The sequence below is a fragment of the Eleutherodactylus coqui genome, chromosome 9 (genome assembly GCF_035609145.1).
Source record: "Eleutherodactylus coqui strain aEleCoq1 chromosome 9, aEleCoq1.hap1, whole genome shotgun sequence".
In the NCBI taxonomy this organism is placed as follows: domain Eukaryota; kingdom Metazoa; phylum Chordata; class Amphibia; order Anura; family Eleutherodactylidae; genus Eleutherodactylus; species Eleutherodactylus coqui.
Window position 1 is genome coordinate 60,428,475 of NC_089845.1, and position 22,309 is coordinate 60,450,783.

The 22,309-nt window shown below is 41.9% G+C and overlaps 1 protein-coding gene across 4 annotated transcripts in view; it reads right to left on the bottom strand.

Moving 5' to 3' along the window:
* Positions 1–22,309, bottom strand: part of ATP9B (ATPase phospholipid transporting 9B (putative)) — a 265,069-nt gene that overhangs the window by 67,069 nt on the left and 175,691 nt on the right. For all 4 annotated transcript variants that reach the window (XM_066579467.1, XM_066579466.1, XM_066579464.1 and 1 more), the window contains exons 14-15: positions 10,180–10,292; positions 7,222–7,470 (exon numbers count right to left, since the gene is read on the bottom strand). In XM_066579467.1, coding sequence (XP_066435564.1) covers positions 7,222–7,470; positions 10,180–10,292 — 362 coding nt within the window. The remainder of the gene's footprint in view (positions 1–7,221; positions 7,471–10,179; positions 10,293–22,309) is intronic.

Sequence of the window (22,309 nt, forward strand, 5' to 3'; positions counted from 1 at the left end):
CAGGAATGTACATAATAAACTACACAGAAAATATATATCTAGCTATTGATCAGCTTTAAGCAAAAAGGCCCATGCGTTTGTCTGCCTGGCCATAAATGACCATTTAATGCCGAGCACATTAAGCTGTCAGGGTTTTAATTAAAAGTGTCGACTATTAAAATATAATACAATTATGACTTTAAAAATATTGCTTGAGCGTTTGAAGAGAGTGTCGGTCAATAGCTTAGACAACGCATGGCGCATTTATTCTTCGTAGGGCACCAAAGGTCAAGCCAATGATGGTTTTATGCCGCTGACAACGATTTGCTCTTTGCATTGACAAAACAACAACAATTAGTCTTACTTCAATGAACGCACACAAAAATGAATTAAACAAAATGACAAAGCTCGTACATTACACAAAGCACCATCAGTGGCGAGGCTCGTCTGATTTAAACAATATTTAAACACTCGGCGCCATTTACATTACTGCATTTATAAGGCAGAACCGATTTCCTTTTAATCCTTATTAGTAAATGTTCATCAAAACGGATGGGAGTAACCAAAAAACAGCTACAAAATTGTGTCGATTAAGGTTTCTAATAAGCAAATAATTACATTTCTCCATAAAGGAGTGTTCCCACAGGGTTTTCTTCTTCGTTGTAGGGTTACGGTAAAGGTGCCGAAAATAGCGATGTGACGGAACGGAAACGAACTGAACCATTCACTGTCATTAGTTAAACGGTAGAGATGAGCGAATGTACTCGTTTAGGGCAATTTCGCAATCGAGTATCGCTTTTTTCGAGTAACTGACTACTCGGGTGAAAAGATTCGGGGGGCGGCGTGGTGGAGCAGGGGGTAGCAGTGGGGAGCTCTCTCTCTCTCTCACCCCCCACTCCCCTCTGCAACCCCCCGCTCACCCCCGGTGCCCCCCGAATCTTTTCACCCGAGTAGTCAGTTACTCGAAAAAAGCGATGCTCGATTGCGAAATCGCCCTAAACGAGTACGTTCGCTCATCTCTATTAAACGGACACCCCTTTGGGCCCATGTGATAGGGTTTTCGTTCATTTTCGTTATTTGTCGAGTATAGTATAATGTAGTCGATTATGTTATTCTATATTCCAAATATAATGGAAATGCACGGATCCCTTGTGAAAAGGACACCAAAGTGAGGTCCGTTTAACTAACGACAATGAATGGACCTGTAATTCTCCAATCGGGGTCAGTGCAGACCAGATGCCGTAAGTGGGCAATTTATAAAACTTTCTAATGCATTTATATAAAAAATTCTTATTTTATTAGAAATGTACCACAAAACCCAGCTGTGGCTGACGCTGCATTGTTTCTATGCTGTCTTGTAGCCAGAAGAATTTTAATACATATAAGTTATAAAGTAATTAGCATACTCACTTATGACAGATATTTAAAAAAACCCTAAGCCTGGCCAACCCCTTGACCAAATATGTACTTGTATTTCACAAGCTGCATTTATGTTAAACTAGTAGATATTTATAACTTCATCATGATACATTACATGCTAATTAAACAGGTTATGCCAAAATATTAAATTATCCCCCATCTACAGGATAAGGGACAACTTTATGATCGGTAGGGTCAAACCTCCAGAAACTGTCTGCGGTAGAAATTGCCAAATACAAGAGTTCAGCAATCTCTAACGCTGTTACTGAAATGAATGGAGCGGTTTAAGATCATAAGCTCCCCATCCAGGCAACATCTCTTTTAGGGAACTCTGACGGGCCGAGAGTGATTTAATTTGGCCGAGCTATTCTATATAATTGGCATTGCCACAGAATGAGGAGAATCAAACAGTTAGAAAAGAGAATGAAGATTCCTAGACAGGTACCTCCAGCACAAGAAAGTCCAAAGTTGATCCTGAGCATTCCCCCATTACAATTCCTTTTTTACACAGAAAACAAGCATTTTGATAAGACTACCTCTGGTCTTAAGGCCCATTTACATGCAACGATTTGAACGAATCACTCAACGACTTTTTTGCTTTCAAATAAGAGAGACAATTGTTCACACTTTTACCTTTAGAACCTTAAAATGACTTCCCCACCCTAACACATTCAATATGGAGGTCATTAACAGACTGCGTGAGTGATTACTAATCCAATTAATTAAAAATAGGGACAATTCATAACAAAATGAGTTATTAGATTTAATATATTATTTATTCCATGAAATGTCAATTCTTTTTCCGACAGTAGAGCCACCCAATGATAAGTAAGTCATTTTGGTTGTAACCTCATCCCACACCAAGAAATTTCTGTTAAGGTTTATTACTAATTAGGTTGTATTAAAATGTCTCATCTACTCGCCTGTAATGATACTACAATACTGATATCAGCACACAGTATATAGCAGGCAAGCACCACCGATTAGGACAATAAGTGTAATACATTTGTGCCTTATGGTAAGTAGTATTTAGCAACCAAGACCAATCAATCTCCAGTGGCCAGAAGAGGGCAAAGGTCTTTAAGGTCCTTGTTCACAGCCATGTTGCCGAATTAGATGGATTTGTGACCTCTGCACTTTCCGGCAGACATCGCGGGGTTTATATGTTTTCATGATTGTTTATTATATTAGGGTAGCTTTCCACGCTTGATGTGTACATACACTTATGACAATTAAGCGCCATGTAGTTATGATTTTGTCAATGGCTCTTCCTGCTTACAAGCAATGTTTGTTATGCAGCAGCTGTTCGTCTCGCAAGCGATAGACACATGAAACGTTTTACCTTCTTTGAGAAAATGAAATATTGATCACTTATCATAAGAAACAATGAGCAGAGTATAAACAGACACCACATTCTGAATACTAAAAGAGAAACTAATCCATCCGGGCTTTGACAATAATATAACACATGTCTTGTGTTGTGTGTCTTCAGGTGTCAGCTTGTTACCATCTTGTAGATGAGGCCACTGCAGGCATATAGAAGTAAATGCCATGACAAGAACCCTCACCAGCGTTATCATCTTTTCATAATTTTCCATAGAAAATGTAGCAAATCATTGTACATTGTTGTGTGCCCAATTCCAAAAAAAAAAAAGTCCTTTTATTTCTAGTTAAATGGTACATGAATGAGATTTTTTGACTATTCTGATCATTTCAATTACATTTAATGCCAATTTTATGCCCATTGGGACAGTCTGACTGCTCCTCGATTTCTTCTGACAGAGGAAACTAAGTTTGGACAGGTCGGATTTCAAATGGTCTAATTCTCTGCTTTCTCAAGGGTCTCCTTTAGAGATGAGCGAGTATACTCACTAAGGCACATTACTCGAGCGAGTATTGCCTTAGCCGAGTATCTCCCTGCTCGTCTCTAAAGATTCGGGGGCCAGTGGGGGGCGGGGGAGAGCGGGGAGGAACGGAGGGAAGATCTCTCTCTCCCTCTCTCCCCTCGCCGCAACTCACCTGTCATCGGAGCCGGCCCCCGAATCTTTAGAGACGAGCGGGGAGATACTCGGCTAAGGCATTACTCGCTCGAGTAATACTCACTCATCTCTAGTCTCCTTTCCTTTCTCCATTGCGTTGAGACGAAAATGGTGAAGTGCATCGGTCACCAGTTTGTAAAGCACATCTAAAACATGCAAATGCTACTGTTCTTCCATAGGCACTGTTGGATACCCCAAATAATGCCCCAAATCTCTGTAATGAGTAAGAAGGATCTTTCAATAAGCACGGTCCTTTATCCCCGCAGCATATAAGCCAATGCGAAAGCCACTTATTCCCCTCTTCCCATTGAAGCATGCATGCTTGGCCGAACATATATATTTTTAGTGTTTGTAGATCACCATCAATGACAGCCATCTTTGATATATGGCTAACTTACATAAAATGTGCCAAATTGCGCCAATATAATGAAATACATGGCATTACTCAGATTTATCATGTTTTAGATGCTCTTTACACCTACCTCGTCTAGAAAAAGGGCTAGGGCGAGACGTAGTAAAAAATTCACCAAATTTGGTGTAAATGCCAGCTATGAGCTAGAATAAGTAAAATAAATCTGTCTAACATGCTTAGTGAGTTTGCCCAAACTGTCCCCATGGAGTGCACCTCTTAGGTAAGTTTAGTGTAATTTGCATTGTCTCCACTGTCATGCACGCTTCTGGTATTGATTCATCTCCCCAAATTGTTCCTCTTTTTGCTACCATATATTTTAACATTCCAACTCAGTAGCGGTTATTAGTCTGCAAATGCCACCATTTAAAACTCCACAGAAGTATATGTGTAATATAGTATTTAAACCGGCTTCAGGGTTAAAATGATGTCTATTAGATGACAGCGCCATGTATTAAGCAAATCTATTTAGACACGGAAATGCTGAGTGTAAGGTAAAAACATCAATTGAACCATTTACTTGCATAAAGCTCTAGGGTGCAATATTTAAAACACTTTATTCAATAAAAAATGCTTTTAAAATGGTACTTTGGTGATTGGGAAAAACTGGAATCATCTGTCAATGTGACTGCAGGAAAGTTCAATAAGCTAAATAATGAACCATTTACATTATTTTCCTCGGGCTCCATGACTTGTGTCAATAGTGCTCTTTAAAAAATTATGATGTAGTCCTTGTACTTTGTAAATCACACAATGCACATTTCTACCTTTTGCTAAATAAATTGACATGTAACAAAAAATCTCATATAATTTAAAGGTTCCCCGCATATGTCAGATTGCTTATTCTCATCTGCTGTTGGGAGATCAGTGAATTTTTTCAGATTTTTGGATATCAATTACAAAATCCTAACAAGGATCGGTCTCCCAGCTTTCTCCCTATACTCAGATAGGACCTGCACTGCAGCAAAGATATAGTCATTTTATGGAAACTACTGAGAAAAAGTAAGTGACCCCAAGCTATAATCAACCTGTCACTAGTTTATGTTACCTACAAATAGGGCAGCTTCCCTTTAAATAATGTATTAAAAGGGGTATTAAAATACTAACTTTTTCTTATAAAACCCCTCAAGTGCCTCATCATTCTTTGTGACCTCTGCCACTTATTTGACGCTCGGTGTTGGTTCTTTCTGAACCTTCTATATAATGAACTCGAAAAGCTGCTGATTTTAAAGGCACCTGTGAGAAATGGCAGAAATAAAAAAATGGCTTTTTCCAGAACTTTAAGAGTTTCTGGTTTGAAGTGGTTGGCCGGCCACTTTATTAGCAATGAGCAGCAAATAATCATATTAATTTGTAGATTTTTAATCTTTTACTCTGCGCCGCTGTGCTTCATTATTGAAGTCATACCACTCCCCCCTCCCAGATTGGCCAACCTCTGGTCCCATTCGTGTACCATTCCCGTCCATAGGATGGTTGCAGGTAAGTGGGTATGCCTCCTCCACTGATGCAGTGTGCGCCTTCCATCTGCACATTCACAGGTCTTGGACATCAGGATTCAAGTCCATTGTGTATCAGTGGAGGAGGTACGATAACCTGTTAGTCACCTGCCCCTTCATCTGCAGCCACCTTAGTGGATGGGAGCACCATACGAATTGGACTGGAAACTGGCTGTGTGTGTGGCATTGCCTCAGATATAAAGCAGAGCACTGTATCTAATTTTTCTGGTTAATTGCTGAACAATAATAGTAAAGTGGCCAAACCCTCTAGGGAAATCAACAAAATGCATTTCATTGCTGCTCCAGTTACTGTAACCATCAGTTCGGGATGGTTACGAAGGTAGAATTTCCCTTAAATAACACTTCTTTCCTCATACTGATCAATCGTCTGTTTATAACAGGGGTGTCCAACCCGCGGCCCAAAAGGGCGGAATGACCGTGGACTGCACCAGGCTGACCACTATGTGGGCTGGATGCTGCACTTCATTATATACAAGGCTGGCCGCTGTCAGTGATGTCTTAAATAGAACCTGTCATGTCTCCCCAGCACCATAAACTAAGTTACGGTGCTGGTAGGGGAGGTGGCAGGGAGGTGGGTGAGGTACGTTTTATACTCACCTGCTCTCTGGTTTTTGTAGTGTCAGCTAATGAAGATCGCACCGGCACTGTAAATCTGGCTCTCTTCACAGTACAGTGCACGGGCTCTCCCGTATAAATCTATGGGAGAATGCACGCATGGCAATGTGAAAAGACGGATTTTGCAGTGCCAGCGCAATCTTCAGCGGCGGACATCACAGAAACCAGAGAGCGGGTGAGTATAAAACGTACCTCACCTGGCTCCTAGTCACCTCGCCCCCTAACAGCTTCGTAACTTAGTTTAGGGTGCTGTGGAGATAGGACAGGTTCTCTTTAACTATATACGGCCGACCCTGTGTATAAGAACCGCAGCGGCCCGCCTGTCGAACTACTGCTGTGTGTGACTGTGAAGTAATGGAGTATGGAGACACTGACACGCAAGGGGTAGGAGACCAGGGTGGGAACTTACAGTTCAGCCACTGATGTTGCTGCTCCTTGTTGTAGGAGAGTCACTGTAGAGAGGAGAGTCAATAGGAAGTCTTGCTTGTAGAATCTAAGCTGGTGGGCCCCCTCATTGGTCCAGTGCTTGGCAGGCCTGACTCCAGACTGTGCTGATCACGGTGACACGCTGCTGGCCTGGAGGCATCTGGACGTACTTAGAATAGCAGCAGTGATTCACCGGATGCCATTGTTATCTCCACCTCTTCCTGCCCCCTTCTGTATTCTGATACTTTCTCCCAGGCTGAAGCCAGGCTAGTGCCTATGTGTGAATTGCACCTCTCAAAACTGCATGGTTTTCTGCCGCGTTTTTTCGCGTGGATCTGCATGCGGGTTTAGCCTTGTCACTGGCAAAATCCACGTGCCGAATTCTGATGCATTTCTGCAGAGATTGCCACCAAGAAGAGTCTGACTCAAGACAACTCTTTTTTTTCTAGTGTGACCCAGAGATGCCAAAAGGATGGACACCCCTGGTCTATAACAAAACCCATGAAGCTATGACAAATCTGTTGCTCAACAAACCCATTGGCTTTCATGGCTCTGGTGTTTTTGATGGCAAGAATAGTACTTCAGACCGTGCCAAGTTTGCCACCAAAAGTACTGGAAAGCATGCGGTCAATAGAGGCTCACAGCATATGTGCAGAGAGCTTAGAACTCATTAAACTGCCAATCCTTCCCAAACATCCAGCATATCTGGACATTCACGGACCATTATATTTTCAGCAAAAAAATAGGTTACATTTGCTAATACTTTAGCAACAATGCTATGAAAGCCAGCACTAAAGACTAGGAGAAGCACACTGACCTCATCAGGGCTTGAGGCTTGGTAGGTGCGGTTATCATCACTGAAGTCCTGATCCACTTCAGCATACTCCGTTTCTCCATTCACACCAGCACGAGATTCATAGACAGGAGTAACATTATGGCACAAAGCAATCGCTTTTACTGCCTCATGGACCCGGCTGCTCACAGTCTTACGAACTTTAGGTGCCGAAGATTGGATTTTTCTTGAAGGAGTTGAACTGTTATTGTTATTACTTGTTTGGGGAGGAACCTTTAAAAAGCGAAAAACAAAGATAAAGGACATATTCATCGAGGCAAATTACATTTAAACATGTGATTATAAAACCAATAGAGATGTATATCACAGTGGGTTATAAAAATAAGCCATCAACATTAAGTCTATGGAGATGTGATTCTCTGTCCCCATGTTGATCAGCTGATTGAAGAGATCACAGTGCTTAAGAGCTGCTTAGATTTCATTGTTTACAAGGCACAGCTCCATACTTTTTAGTACTGACTGTGCCTGGTATTACAGCTCCGAGCAGTGCAGTACTATTCAAGTGAATGGGAATTTGCCGCAATACCAGGAACAGCCACTAGTAAAAATATGCAGTTACGCTTGCTAAATAATAAAGGGGACTTAGCCCCTTCAATTAACTGATCGTTGGGAGTGCCAAGAGTAAAACATCACCCTACTTCCAACTGATCTAAAATGGATGGCTTATCCCAGGTGACAGATATCCGGGGAAAGAGGGATTATTACCGTATTTCAAAATACATTAATCCTTTGTATTGCCACAGGTAAACGACATACATTTACTATTGGGACCATGGAGAGAAGGGATGCAGCCCTATTTGGTCTTCTGTTTTAGATATTGAGGGATGGGAGGAACTCTATTGGGTGTCAAAGCCTGCTCTTCCATGTACGCCACTTCCATACTGCTAAAGTATTAAAAACTCTATTGGCCAATTCTTTAAATGCTCTTTAAAGGGAACCTGTCATGACCATTGAGCCCCATACACCGAGTTATGGTGCTGAAAGGTCAGGGAATGGGGAGTCCGGAGAGAGCTGTTTTGTACTCACTGGGTCCCCCGTTTCGGTGCTGTGTCCACCTTAAATCCGCAGGCTCCAGCAACGTGATGCTTTTCAAGTCAGCTCTGTACGCACCCTCTCATATTCTTCTGTATAGAAGGGCGCGCCTACAGAGCGTACTAAAAAGTCACACTGCTGGCACATGCGGACTTCAGAAGAACAAAGTGCAGAAATGGGGTGCCCGGTGAGTACAAAACAGCTGTCTCTGGACTCCCGATCCCTGACCTTTGAGCCCCACATCTTAGTTTACAAAACAGCTCTCCCCGGACTCCCCGTTGCCTGACCTGACGTTTGTGCCCCATAACTTAATTTATGGGGGGGGGGGGGGGGTCAAAGGTTGTGACAGCTTCCCGTTAAGTAAATATTTTCACTTTAAAGCATGTATGGTATTTTATGAACATCAAGACTTCTCTCTCGTAATAAATACGTGATGAGTCAAAGAAAATGTTTTTAATTGAGGCAGTCCGTAATTAAGTTGAATGATGCCAGGCAACACCTAGCAAACTCATCTCATTATTACTAGGCACACAATATTATCAGGGTATCATATACACCCACCATGTCCCCATGTGCTGTCGCATTAAGAAGAGCCCACTTTGGAGCCATGTGCTGTCTTGGGCTCAGTGCACAGAACCGCTGATCCGTGAACACACTGCCCATCAAATTACAGTGCTGTATAATAATGGGTTTAACTTTTCTGCTCATCTGCTTCCCAACTCTTGCTTTGAACCTTTGCATTTGCATTCTCCATTTGCCGATGTCATTACAGACGCAAATAAATTAGGCTGATTTACTCCTTCTGAATTATGTTATGTTTATTGATGCTTGTATAATTTAATTTCACGCAGATTCCATTAAAGATTATGCTCTCTGTCACGGAATGCTTCCAGTGGGAAAATATAATCATGTTATAATAGATTTCGCTGTTGCGTTATTATAGATATACAAGAGGGTTGTCTTTTTTATTAATAAACCAGGAAGCGATACAAGGGAGTAAAATCAATGTCACAAGTCTACCGCCACCTAAGTGGCTAGGTGACTGAAAACAGTTAGCACAAATTGAAAATTCTCTGTGTGTTCCTGTAGTGGTTTCATTTAGGTTTAATTAGAACTTAGGCAAACACAAAAGGGGAAATTCACCAAGACCGGCATTTCCGATGCTGAGTGCATCTTGGAACCTCTGTACGTCTTCTCAGAAACGTACACCAGGTCCTAAGTGGGATACATTTGTGCTATAATTTATACTAGTTTTTGGTGTAAATTGTACATTAATCTGTTGGCCTGTGGTAGCTATGTCCCCTTCTGACTTTAAAAAAGTGCTGAGGCTGGCAAAGACGAGAAGTGGTAAATTGTTGCACAATTACCCGCTTGCACAGAAATTTGCAACTTGTTTTATGCAAGAAATTGGCATAAAAAGTTTCAGAAATGTGCCCCAATTTGCTCTGAGTCAATTGCTTCCCGAAGGCTTTGTATACAAAAACTACAGATGTGGTAAATGTGAATATTTAACGTATTACGATAACTTGACTACACTGTTCTGGAATGCTGTAAATCAAGTTATCATAGTGCACCAGCCACATTAATGATTGCTACATCTTGTGTATTGTCGTTGTACATATGCAGGCAGCTTGTGAAACAATATTACCCCAGATCTGAATTACTAGTGCTCTTATATTATTGGGCAAACAAGAGCAATGGCAGACTTGGGGGAATTACTCCTCCAGAAGACTGTCCAGCAGACAACATGCTCCCAAGTAAGGACTCTTTAAAGGACTCTGCATGTTTTAGTTTAGAAGCACAGAAGAAAAGAAATGCCACAAGTATGGAGTATTTCTCACACCGTCTTATTTAATAATTTACCTCAAGTGCCTGGTAAACCTGACTTACCAGCGAGTAGGAGCCAGCTACATGGTTCTGGATTTCATCCATTGTATCTGTACCATAGGACACGGTGCCCAGGTGAAGGCGTTTGAAAACCATTTCATTCTGGGTAAGTGTTCCTGAAAGACATAAAAGTAAGAAGCAAAATGATTTAACCCCTTGAGTGGCAGGTTTCCTACCACCCTGTCGTGCCCACCAGGGCAGGTTTTTTAAAATGGTCTAATCATTGAATTTCAACTAGTTTTGCAGTTGCGTCTCAAGAGCCATAACTTTTTCATTTTTCCATTGACATGGCCATATGAGGGCTTGTTTTTTGCGGGACAAGTTGTGATTTTTTAAACAGGGGGGAGGAAAAAAAGAAATGGGGAAAAAAGAAAAAAAAGGGGCCATGTCATTAAGGGGTTAAATAATGTATTAACTTCCTTCTCTTATATTAAAACTCAAATTTTAATAGGATACGATTAAAAAGTGAAAAAAGGGCACAACACTGACAAACATACAAAAACAAAAAACCAGGTGAGATAAGCCACGAAAATTAGTGGTATTCGTAGCGACCTGGATTATGACACTCAATGAGTGTTTCCAGAACACTCCACTGGGACAAGAATCTAAAAGACCCCAACAGAGCGAGAGTGGAAGTTAAACGGGCTCGTTCACTTATGGTAGTGCAGGAGCCCGAATAGAGTTTTTGGAAATTTCCAAGCTCCACTCCGTCTCTGTAAAGAGATGTATTGAACAGGTATCTATTTGCAACGAACGAATGTCGCTCGATGCAGATTATGATTTATATGTCCTATCTGGACACAATTTGGTGGGGTGTAATAGTATAATCACCCAACACCAATATTTATAAATCACCTGTATATAATAAAGAATACTTAGGTCAGTTAGAAATCGATATATTGTACTGGTAGTGTTTCTTTTCTTCAGATGTTTGAGTAAAAAACTCTAGATAACCAAGAAGAAATATATGTACGATTGTACTTTATTCCTCTATATACTGAAGGGAACTGAGTATTGATGATACAAATGATGGTAACTGCTTTAAGCAGTTAATGCGTGAAAATAGTACTTTAGACTCTACGCGTTTCACCACATAGTATTTGTGGATCATCAGGAGATATAGTACTCAAGCTATAGATAACGAATTTGTGTGTAATCGCAAGAAGATGAAATTGTATCACGTCACAGAGTATCATGAAGGATTAACAACTGAAGTAGGTGATAAACTCTCAGTGTCGCTTAGAAATAGGTCACTTAAAGTGAGTGACCTATTTAAGGAGTCCTAGGAGATGAATCCTGACTCAAAGATGCCAATAGTTCCTGCTCTTAACCGAGGTGATATGAACTATTTCTAGATCAGAGGGACTATAGCGCGATAGTCTTGCCGTTTGAATTATCAAGCGGTCTGATAATAGCAAAAGTGAAGCATTAGGGGGAAGACAACAATATGTCTCTGTTAGCCCCAATATTAATTGAATGTCCCAGACGACAAAAGGAAAGAAACTAATGCTTCAGAATAAGCCTGGAGGCTACCACGATGTCTAAGTCTCAAATCCCAATGATGGATTTTGGGATGAACAGAAGCAGATGCTTCTTATTAGACAAAGTAAGCCTAGAGACTGCCGCAAGATCTGGGTCTCAAATCCCAATGGTGGATTTTGAGATAAGCGGGTTGGTTAGAAACCCCTCAGGTAGTAGCTAATACCCTCAGGGAAACTAGCCTACCATCAAGGCGACGGGTCACTCTCTCTGCTATGCTCCTGCTGGGGCTCTTTTTTTCTTTTGTATGAGGGCATTAGCTACTACCTGAGGGGTTTCTAACCAACCCGCTTATCTCAAAATCCACCATTGGGATTTGAGACCCAGATCTTGCGGCAGTCTCTAGGCTTACTTTGTCTAATAAGAAGCATCTGCTTCTGTTCATCCCAAAATCCATCATTGGGATTTGAGACTTAGACATCGTGGTAGCCTCCAGGCTTATTCTGAAGCATTAGTTTCTTTCCTTTTGTCGTCTGGGACATTCAATTAATATTGGGGCTAACAGAGACATATTGTTGTCTTCCCCCTAATGCTTCACTTTTGCTATTATCAGACCGCTTGATAATTCAAACGGCAAGACTATCGCGCTATAGTCCCTCTGATCTAGAAATAGTTCATATCACCTCGGTTAAGAGCAGGAACTATTGGCATCTTTGAGTCAGGATTCATCTCCTAGGACTCCTTAAATAGGTCACTCACTTTAAGTGACCTATTTCTAAGCGACACTGAGAGTTTATCACCTACTTCAGTTGTTAATCCTTCATGATACTCTGTGACGTGATACAATTTCATCTTCTTGCGATTACACACAAATTCGTTATCTATAGCTTGAGTACTATATCTCCTGATGATCCACAAATACTATGTGGTGAAACGCGTAGAGTCTAAAGTACTATTTTCACGCATTAACTGCTTAAAGCAGTTACCATCATTTGTATCATCAATACTCAGTTCCCTTCAGTATATAGAGGAATAAAGTACAATCGTACATATATTTCTTCTTGGTTATCTAGAGTTTTTTACTCAAACATCTGAAGAAAAGAAACACTACCAGTACAATATATCGATTTCTAACTGACCTAAGTATTCTTTATTATATACAGGTGATTTATAAATATTGGTGTTGGGTGATTATACTATTACACCCCACCAAATTGTGTCCAGATAGGACATATAAATCATAATCTGCATCGAGCGACATTCGTTCGTTGCAAATAGATACCTGTTCAATACATCTCTTTACAGAGACGGAGTGGAGCTTAGAAATTTCCAAAAACTCTATTCGGGCTCCTGCACTACCATAAGTGAACGAGCCCGTTTAACTTCCACTCTCGCTCTGTTGGGGTCTTTTAGATTCTTGTCCCAGTGGAGTGTTCTGGAAACACTCATTGAGTGTCATAATCCAGGTCGCTACGAATACCACTAATTTTCGTGGCTTATCTCACCTGGTTTTTTGTTTTTGTATGTTTGTCAGTGTTGTGCCCTTTTTTCACTTTTTAATCGTATCCTATTAAAATTTGAGTTTTAATATAAGTCACGTCTGTGAATTGGGCTTTAAAATTTACTTAGTTTGACTCTAACTGCCTACCCTCTGAGAATCCTTAACTTCCTTCTCTGGGTCATTACGACACATGGATACCACATGTGTGATTGTATTTTTTATTTTTTACAAAGTAAAGGGAGACAAGTGTTTTTTTTATTTTTTTAATAATTTTTTTACTTTTTTTTTTTTTTTTAATTAAAAATTTTTTATTTTTTTTTGCCCTTTTAGGGGACTTCCACAGGGACCCATCAGGACCCCTGATCACATTCCGGGGGTCCGATGGTGACAGCCCTTTACATGCTGCAGTGACAGCCCTTTACATGCTGCAGTCACATAGACTGCAGCATGTAAAGGGTTAACACAGCAGAGATCGGAGGGTTTCTCTGACCTCTGCTGTAAGTGCTAGTACCTAGCTCTCCTCTGACAGCTAACAACCAGCTCTCCCTGCCACAGAGACCATCGGCTTGCTTCTGACAAGCCGATGGTCTCTATGGCAACCTGTAAACAAAGCAGGACATTGCCGACATGTCGGCAATATCTTCTGCTGGTTTTTCAAAGCCCTTGCACTGCTCTGTGTGGGTCTGTGCAGGCAGAGCACAGTGTCACAGCTTGTGGCATTGTGCTCTGCAGCTCCCATAGTCATACATAGCCCGGAAATCTTCCGGGCTATGTTGCTATGGGCAGTGGAGCTCGTCCCGGAAAATTTCCGGGCGTGCCACTCAAGGCGTTAAATCAATTCATGTTAATAAATCATTGCAATGCAGTAGACAAACACAAAACCCGCACATCTCATATCCAACTTAATTAAAAACCGGAAAACTTTAAAAGTCGCAAAGAACAATCTCCCCCGCATCTCTTCTCCAAGTCCCATGCACATCCAGGGGTGCCCCTAGCCTTTCTACTGCCTGAGGCCAATAGCAAAATGGCACTCCCTCCCCACGCCCCCCGGCACCAAAAACAGAGCATTACTTCACTGACGACAAAGAAAAAAAAAAAGTATTATAGTCTTAACTTTTCACTGTGGCTTGGCACCTGCGACACAACTTACTGCTGGAAGCTGAGCATGCTCCTTGACGCTCAGCTGTCTACTGAATGCAGGCCAGGGCCGGACTGAAATTAAAAAGCAGCACCAGTACATAAACCTCACCAGCTTGTAACAGGTAACACTTGTAGTATTTCCCTCTGCATAGCAGCAGTCCAAAGCGGCTGTTGCAGGCAGCCGCGGCCGGTAGTCCTCTTCCCCTTCTGGTCTGAGACTTGGCCGAAGAGGGGAACAGAGAGCAGAGGATGGAGCTTGCCAGTGTCTCTATAGTCAGTGCTATGACACTGTGTGTGTGCCCCTCTGCTGGCCCAGTGCTACAGCCAGAGAGGGACAGCTGCCAAGGAGGTGCATGGGGGTACCAGGACAACAGTGGCAGGGATTGTAGGTTACTGGGCGTTTCACTGCCATACTGCCGGCCTCTCACAGACCATGAAGAGGAGGCTCCACCCCATTGGTGAATGGGCATCGTCGCAAATAGAGCATCACCGCCCAGAAGATTAGCCCCATGGCAGGTTATAGTGTGGGCTCGGCCCCGCCCCTTTCCTGAAGCACAGGGAAGTTGTTTTTTTTTCCCCCTGCTGACACAGTAAAAAAAAGTAGGAGATGCAGAAAACTGCAGCAGGAACAGAGCCAAATGCAGCAGAGCAAGTTGTGTGGGAAGGACAGCAGAGAGGCCCACAAGTTAAGTGGCGGTGACCATTAAGTGAGGCTGTGCATTGGACAGTTTCCCCATGCTGGGGAGCTGCCCAGAGAGAGAGACTAGCAGGCCCTGACGACCTAGGGGCTGAAGAATGGGACACTGACGGAATCCCTGGGGTGTAGCACTCTGCAGCACGAAAGGTGTTTTCAGCGAGCATGAGTAGACTACAACTCTGGTGTTGTGTAAGGTTAAATCCTTAGCCAGGAAGGGAGTGATGGACTCGCGACTGTGACACTATTAGTGTAAAGTAATTATGGTGCCATAGTATAGGTTAAAGCAAGGCAAGACTTCCTGTAAGGGAAAATACATTTTGTGTTGTAGAAAATGTAGAGTACTGTTGCTTTAAGAGAGATTTAGGCCACAAGCTATTCCATAATGTTAAAGTACTCCGAGTGGGATATGCAGAACACAGCTGGACCACTGTCTTCTGCATGCTCCTGCTGTGTTCACGGAGCGCTCAGCTGGTATGCTGCTGAGTGCTCCAAGCGGGATATACAGAAGACAGCTGGAACGCTGTCTTCTGCATACTTTTTCGATGTTCTCCGAGCGGGATACCAGCTGAAACAATAGTATCAGCGGTATCCCGCTGAGATCTTAGCATGCGGTCCTGATAAGACAACGATGAGCGAATCGTTAACGAAAACTGCATGATGTCTGTGCAGTTAGACCCAACGATTCTTACTCAAAAAAACGGCTTCGAGTGAGAATCGTTGGGTCTAAATGGGTCTTTATATTCAAGTTGCTATCTGGAAACAATTAACAAGCTGGCTAACTACTGCTGAAGGAACTCATAATGCAGCAGTTGCTGTAGGGAAAATCTAATATAAAATGTCAGGTGTCCATTTGAATGATCGTCCTGTAACACAAGGGTGTATCCAAGTCCCCCAGAATGGGAGCTGCTCTTACAGAGTGGTTCTCTGTTTTGGCTCATAGAGGTAGGGTCCCAAACAGGGGACCTCACCCTAACCTGTTCCTGTGCCCTAATACAGCATATGAACAAGTTGTTTTCTGGGCCCCATTCTTGTATTACTTGTTCATACAAAGGACATATCTTGCTTTAACACCAATTTAATGCTTTCATATAACCATATTGCCTGCTGAAAACTATAGCAAACTCATAAAATGCTTTTTGTAATATACATAAAACTGTATAAGCGTAATACTAAGTAGACATCTGCTTCATGAATGGTAGGCCTGCGAGTGGTTGTTATTCACTAGTTTTCACCTATGCAATCTCCTCCATATAGCATTTTTTTCTTTTTTGTACCTGCCTTTGAATATGTAAGTTTGGCCTTTTTCTGTGATTTTAATGATTTGATCCTGTTTTCTGTGAATTCCCCTTTTCAGAATATACTTTAATGAAGATGGCCAAGGAGGAAAAAAGTTTTAAATTATACTGCAAAGCAAAATAAATATTCCCAAATCGAAAAAGTAAAGAATCATGGCTTGTTCATGACGAGTATTGTAGACTTTACAAATTTCCAATTCTCTGAAGTGAGATTACTGCTGGTTGAAGGTTAATCCTCGGAAATAAGACCTTTCTGTGAACGTATCTATAAATGGGATCAAAGACAAATCCAGGTACATGATAGCAGAAATAGTCTTCTAAGACAGAGTCTGTGTGCCTTTATCCCGCTAACACTGCACTGCTATGTAGGACTGTCAGGGCAGCACAACCATTAGGGGAAGGCAGATTGCGAAAGTCGTAGTCATGGTTTTCTCTTTTGATAGGCAAAGCTGTGCAAGAAAGACAAGTTTTCAGAGTTTGATGGAGAATTAGTAAAACAATGATTTTAAAACCCCTTACAGAAATATATAATGATAATGAATATATATGGAAAACATCTACGTAAAGAAACAGGGTGTTAGATTGGTCAGGATTAGAGATGAGCGAGTGTACTCGCTCATGGGTATTGCCATTTTTGAGTACTGCCTTTTTTGAGTACATGCCCGCTCGTCTCAAAAGATTCAGGGGTCGGCGGGGCGCGGGGGGGGGGGGGGGGGGGGGGAGGAGGATCGGGGGGGGGAGGAGGAACGGGGGGGGATCTCTCCCCCCCCCCCCTGCTCCCCCATGCTCACTCCCACAACTCACCGCACTCCCCCGCCGGCCCCCGAATCTTTTGAGACAAGTGGGCATGTACTCAAAAATGGCAATACTCGCTCGAGTACTTTGACTTAGCGAGTACGCTCGCTCATCTCTAGTCAGGATCGATCTGTCCGTCCCTCCTCAAATTAAAAAGAAAGCTGAAGAACTGCACCAAATTCCTTTATAAATACATGTATACAGCAGGAGGAGCTGAGCAGATTGTTATATAGTCCGATGGGTAAATCATAAGTTGCAATTTATTCATTTAACCCCTTAAAGACATGGCTTTCTTTATTTCCATTTTTGTTTTCTCCTCCCCACTCTTAAATAAACCATGCTACTTATTTTTCCCATGACGGCTTGTTTTTTGTGGAACGATTTGTATTTATCAATGGTACTAGTTAATGCACCATATAATGTACTAAAAAAACTTTTACAAAAATCTACAAGTAGACTGAAATAAGAAAAAATCCCACAAAAGTTTACCATCTGTGGCAAAGATGACATAACTTTATTCTATGGATCACTATGATTAGGACTATACAAAATGTTTTTGTGTTGTTTTTTTTGCTGTAAAAAAAATTGTCGCCCTCTTCTAACCGCTATAACCTCTTTCTCTATCCATCGATGGGGATGTGTGAGGCTTGTACTTTGCAAGACCACCTGTGGTTTCTACTGGTACCGTTTTAGAGTACATACAGCTTTTTGATTGTTTTTTATTACATTTTTTCTTGCAGACCCGGTAAAAAAAAAAAAAGGCACAATTCTGACACTGCAAATTTTTGTCTGAGAAAGTTCACAGTGCAGGTTAAATAATGCGTTATTTTGATACCTTGGACTTCTATTGATGAGGCGATACCAAATGTGTTTTGGATTTTGTTTTGGTTTTTTTATTATAAATACAGGAAAAGGTTTTTTTCAACTTTCAATATCCTTTAGTTCTTTATAATAATAAATAGAGATGAGCGAGCACCAAAATGCTCGAGTGCTTGTTACTCGAGTTGAACTTTCAGTGATGCTCGAGAGTTCGTTTCGAGTAACGAACCCCATTGAAGTCAATGGGCGACTCGAGCATTTTTGTATATGACTGGTGCTCCGCTAAGGTTTTCATTTGCGCAAATCTTAGCAAATCACCAGAGTCATGTAAAAAACACAGAAATGGATAGGGCAGGCGAGGAGCAACATGCAGGGCTGCATTTCGGGCTCCGAGGTCTCACTATTAAGCCACAATAGTGGCAAGAGTGAGATCCCCCCCCCCCCGCACTGTCAGCATAAAGATCGTTCTCCTCTGCCATAGCTGTAACAGCTGTGGCAGAGAAGAACGATGTTAGCCCATTGAATTCAATGGAGCCGGCAATACAGCCGGCTCCATTGAAAGCAATGGGCTGCCGGCGATCGCAGGATGTATTTTCGGGAAGGGCTTAAAAATATAAGCCCTTCCCTGAAAATCATCCAAAAATGTGTAAAAAGTAAAAAAAAAAAAATACTTACCTTGTCCTGGCAGACGGAGTTCAGCCGCGGCCGGCCGGCAGTTCTCCTGAACTGCTGTGAGTAGTATTCAGCAGGCGGGGATTTAAAATCCCCGCCTGCTGAATGAGCTGCCTCTGATTGGTCACAGCCCTCACCAATCAGAGGCAGCTCTCACTCACCCATTCATGAATTCATGAATGGGTGAGTGAGTGCTGCCCAGTCTGATCTTCTCTTAAGCTGTCATTCAATAGCTGAAGGCTGCCCCTGATTGGTCCCTGCGCTGAGCCAATCGGAGGCAGCACTCACTCACCCATTCATGAATTCATTAATGGGTGAGTGAGAGCTGCCTCTGATTCGTGAGGGCTGTGACCAATCAGAGGCAGCTCATTCAGCAGCCGGGGATTTTAAATCCCCGCCTGCTGAATACTACTCACAGCAGTTCAGGAGAACTGCCGGCCTGCCACGGCTGAATTCCGTCTGCCGGGACAAGGTGAGTATATATTTTTTTTTAATTTTTACACAGTTTTGGATGATTTTCAGGGAAGGGCTTAAATTTTTAAGCCCTTCCCGAAAATTCATCCTGAGATCGCCGGCAGCCCATTGCTTTCAATGGAGCCGGCTGTATTGCCGGCTCCATTGAATTCAATGGTCAGTGCTTGTTTAATCGAGACGAGTACCGCGTGGTGCTCGTCTCGAATAACGAGCATCTCGAGCACCCTAATACTCGAACGAGCATCAAGCTCGGACGAGTATGCTCGCTCATCTCTAGTAATAAACTTTTTTTCCACTTATTTTTTTAATTCACCATAGGGGACTTCGACTTGTGCTGTTTGACGGCTTATACTATATACTGCAATACTTCAGCATCTCATTGACTCACTTCTCCTGCTCTATAACCTGCTGCCTGTAGACCAAGCACCATATTTACCCTTTATAATTAAGTTATTAGAGTATAGAGGAGTATTGTGCCATTGTTCTGCAACACCCATTCCAGACAGTACTATCCTACTCCACCTTAAGAGAAGATCGGACTGGGCAGCGCAAAATTACATTGGCTTTACTGGGAAGATCTTGTAATTTACATGAAAGTGCTGTATGTTTAAGAATGAACTCAAGAATGTTACTGCTCTTCTACTCTACCACAGCAGCCTTCAGATATTGCATTCCCAGCTGGGCACCACCCACTGCAGTACATCCTATTACCCCCCTTTCATCAGATATTCCTCTCTATCATAGGCTCTTTCAATTCTCTCTAATTACTGATAGTGGCTTTGACACCCTCACACACACAAACATAAGCTTCAGCTGTTTTTTCATTAAACTCCCCTAATTAATTTGAACTAATTGCCAAACTGAATTTGGTAGAGCCTCGTTAAATATCATACAAATCTACTGTTACACACCGCAGGACTCTTATATCACTTATGGGCAAGTTCCAAGGTTTCCTTCATAAGAATATCTGGATGCTGTGTCTACCAAAATGGAAGTTATTTGTAAAACAGAGATTGTGGCTTTAAAATCAGACTAGTTTTACACCAATCCCAAATTTAATCCAATTAATTGGTCTAAAATGTTTTAGAAATTATTATGGCAACGAATAGATGCAAAGAAAAAAGTGTTACAATATTAACGCAAAGGGAGTCCCAGATGTCATCCAAAGCAACACATAATGTGAGTACTGCAAAGATCATCAATTCCCCTCTGATGCCCCCTACAGTCCACACTGAGCTGCGATGTGCAGGTCCAACAAATCGGTATGCTGACCCCTCAAAAGTCTTTGTACATTCGCTGTGGATTGCATCTTCTTTCTACGGCCTACAGAACTAGTAGACTTATGTCTTGATGTTGGTACAAGTTTTCACTAAGCAGAATTTTCTAGTCTTAGGGGCATCTTCTTTAGTGCGCTTATAGAGAAGATTGCAGTGACAGCAGCACTCCTAGGGATGCACCAATCTTGGTGGAGTGGGATAACGCACGCTGGTGAAAAGTCCTGATCCAAGGACCCAATAGTAGATGCAAAAATAGTTGGAGACCAGCAGTAATTGTAAGGTGTAGGTCTTGATTAGAGATGAGCGAAGGTACTCGTTTCGAGTAATTACTCCATCGAGCACCGCGATTTTCGAGTACTTCAGTACTCGGGTGAAAAGATTCGGGGGCGCCGGGAAGCGGGGGGAGGCGTGGCGGAGCGGGGGGTAGCAGCGGGGAACAGGGGGGAGCCCTCTCTCTCTCTCTTTTTTAAAGACCTTCTTTAAAAAAAAAAAATCTGATCTTTTATTAAAAATGCATTATCAGACCTCAAGCGCACTAAAGAAGACGCAAAAATAGTTGGAGACCAGCAGCAATGGTAAGGTGTAGTTCTTGTTCTAAATGGAACACTTTATTCCACTCTTCAAGTATGCAACGTTTTTTGACAAAGACCTTTCTTAGGGTGAAACGTCGCAGCTATCTACCGATTTTTATACTTGAAGAGTGGAATAAAGTGTTCCATTAAGAACAAGAACTACACCTTACCATTGCTGCTGGTCTCCAACTATTTTTGCGTCTTCTTTAGTGCGCTTGAGGTCCGATAATGCATTTTTAATGGAATATCAGATTTTTTTTTTAAAGAAGGTCTTTAACCCCTTAATGACGCGGCCCCATTTTTTTTCCATTTTCGTTTTTTCCTCCCTCTTTAAAAAAACCATAACTCCTTTATTTATCCATCAATGTCGCTGTATGAGGGCTTGTTTTTTGCGGGACGAGTTGTAGTTTTTAAAGGTGCTATTTAATGTACCATCTAATGTACTGAAAAATTTAAAAAATTCTAAGTGGAGTAAAATGAAAAAAACAACAACATTCTGCCATTTTTCAGTGTATCTTGTTTCTTCGACGCAAAAACTGTATCAAAAACGACATGATAACTTTATTCTATTGGTCAGTATGATTTTTTTTTTTTTTACTATGCTACTCTTTTTTTTTTTCAAAGAGATTTAATTTTTTTCAATTATTTTCTGCGGTCATCTTGTGCGCGCAATAACTTTTTTATTTTTCCATCGACTTATGTCAGCGAGGGCTCATTTTTTGCGGGATGTCCTGTAGTTTCTGTTAGTACGAATTCAGAACATGTACGACATTTTGACCGCTTTTTATTGCGTTTTTTCTGGGAAACAGGGTGACTGAAAAAGTTCATTTCTGGCGTTTTTTTTTTTTCGGGCGTCGTTCACTGTGCGGGGTAAATAATGTGCTACTTTGATAGAGCGGACTTTTACGGATGCGGCGATACCAAATATGTATTTTTATTTTATGATTTACATTTTTTTGTTACAAATATGGCAAAAGGGGGGTGATTTAAACTTTTACTACTTTTTTTTGCAATTAAAAAAATGTATTGATTTTTTTTAACTTTACTTTTAAGTCCCCCTGGGGGACTACAACATGCGATGGTTTGATCGCTCCTGCAGTATGACGTAATGCTATATCATTACGTCATACAGCCTTCTGACATTCGGCCTATCAAGCCACCCCACGGGGATGGCTTGATAGGCAGTCTCCCAAAGCAGCCCTGGGGCCTTTTTAGAAGGCCCCCGGCTGCCATAACACCTGCACGGCTACCCGATCTCACCGCCCTGCGACCCCTCTGCATACATACCCTGACACTCCAGGGCGTAAATGTACGTCCTGGAGCGAGAAGAGGTTAAGACTCTTATTTGATGTTTATTAAGTCCTACCCAAAGTGGAAGATGAAGTTGGTGGATGGCAAAGCTAGATCTACAT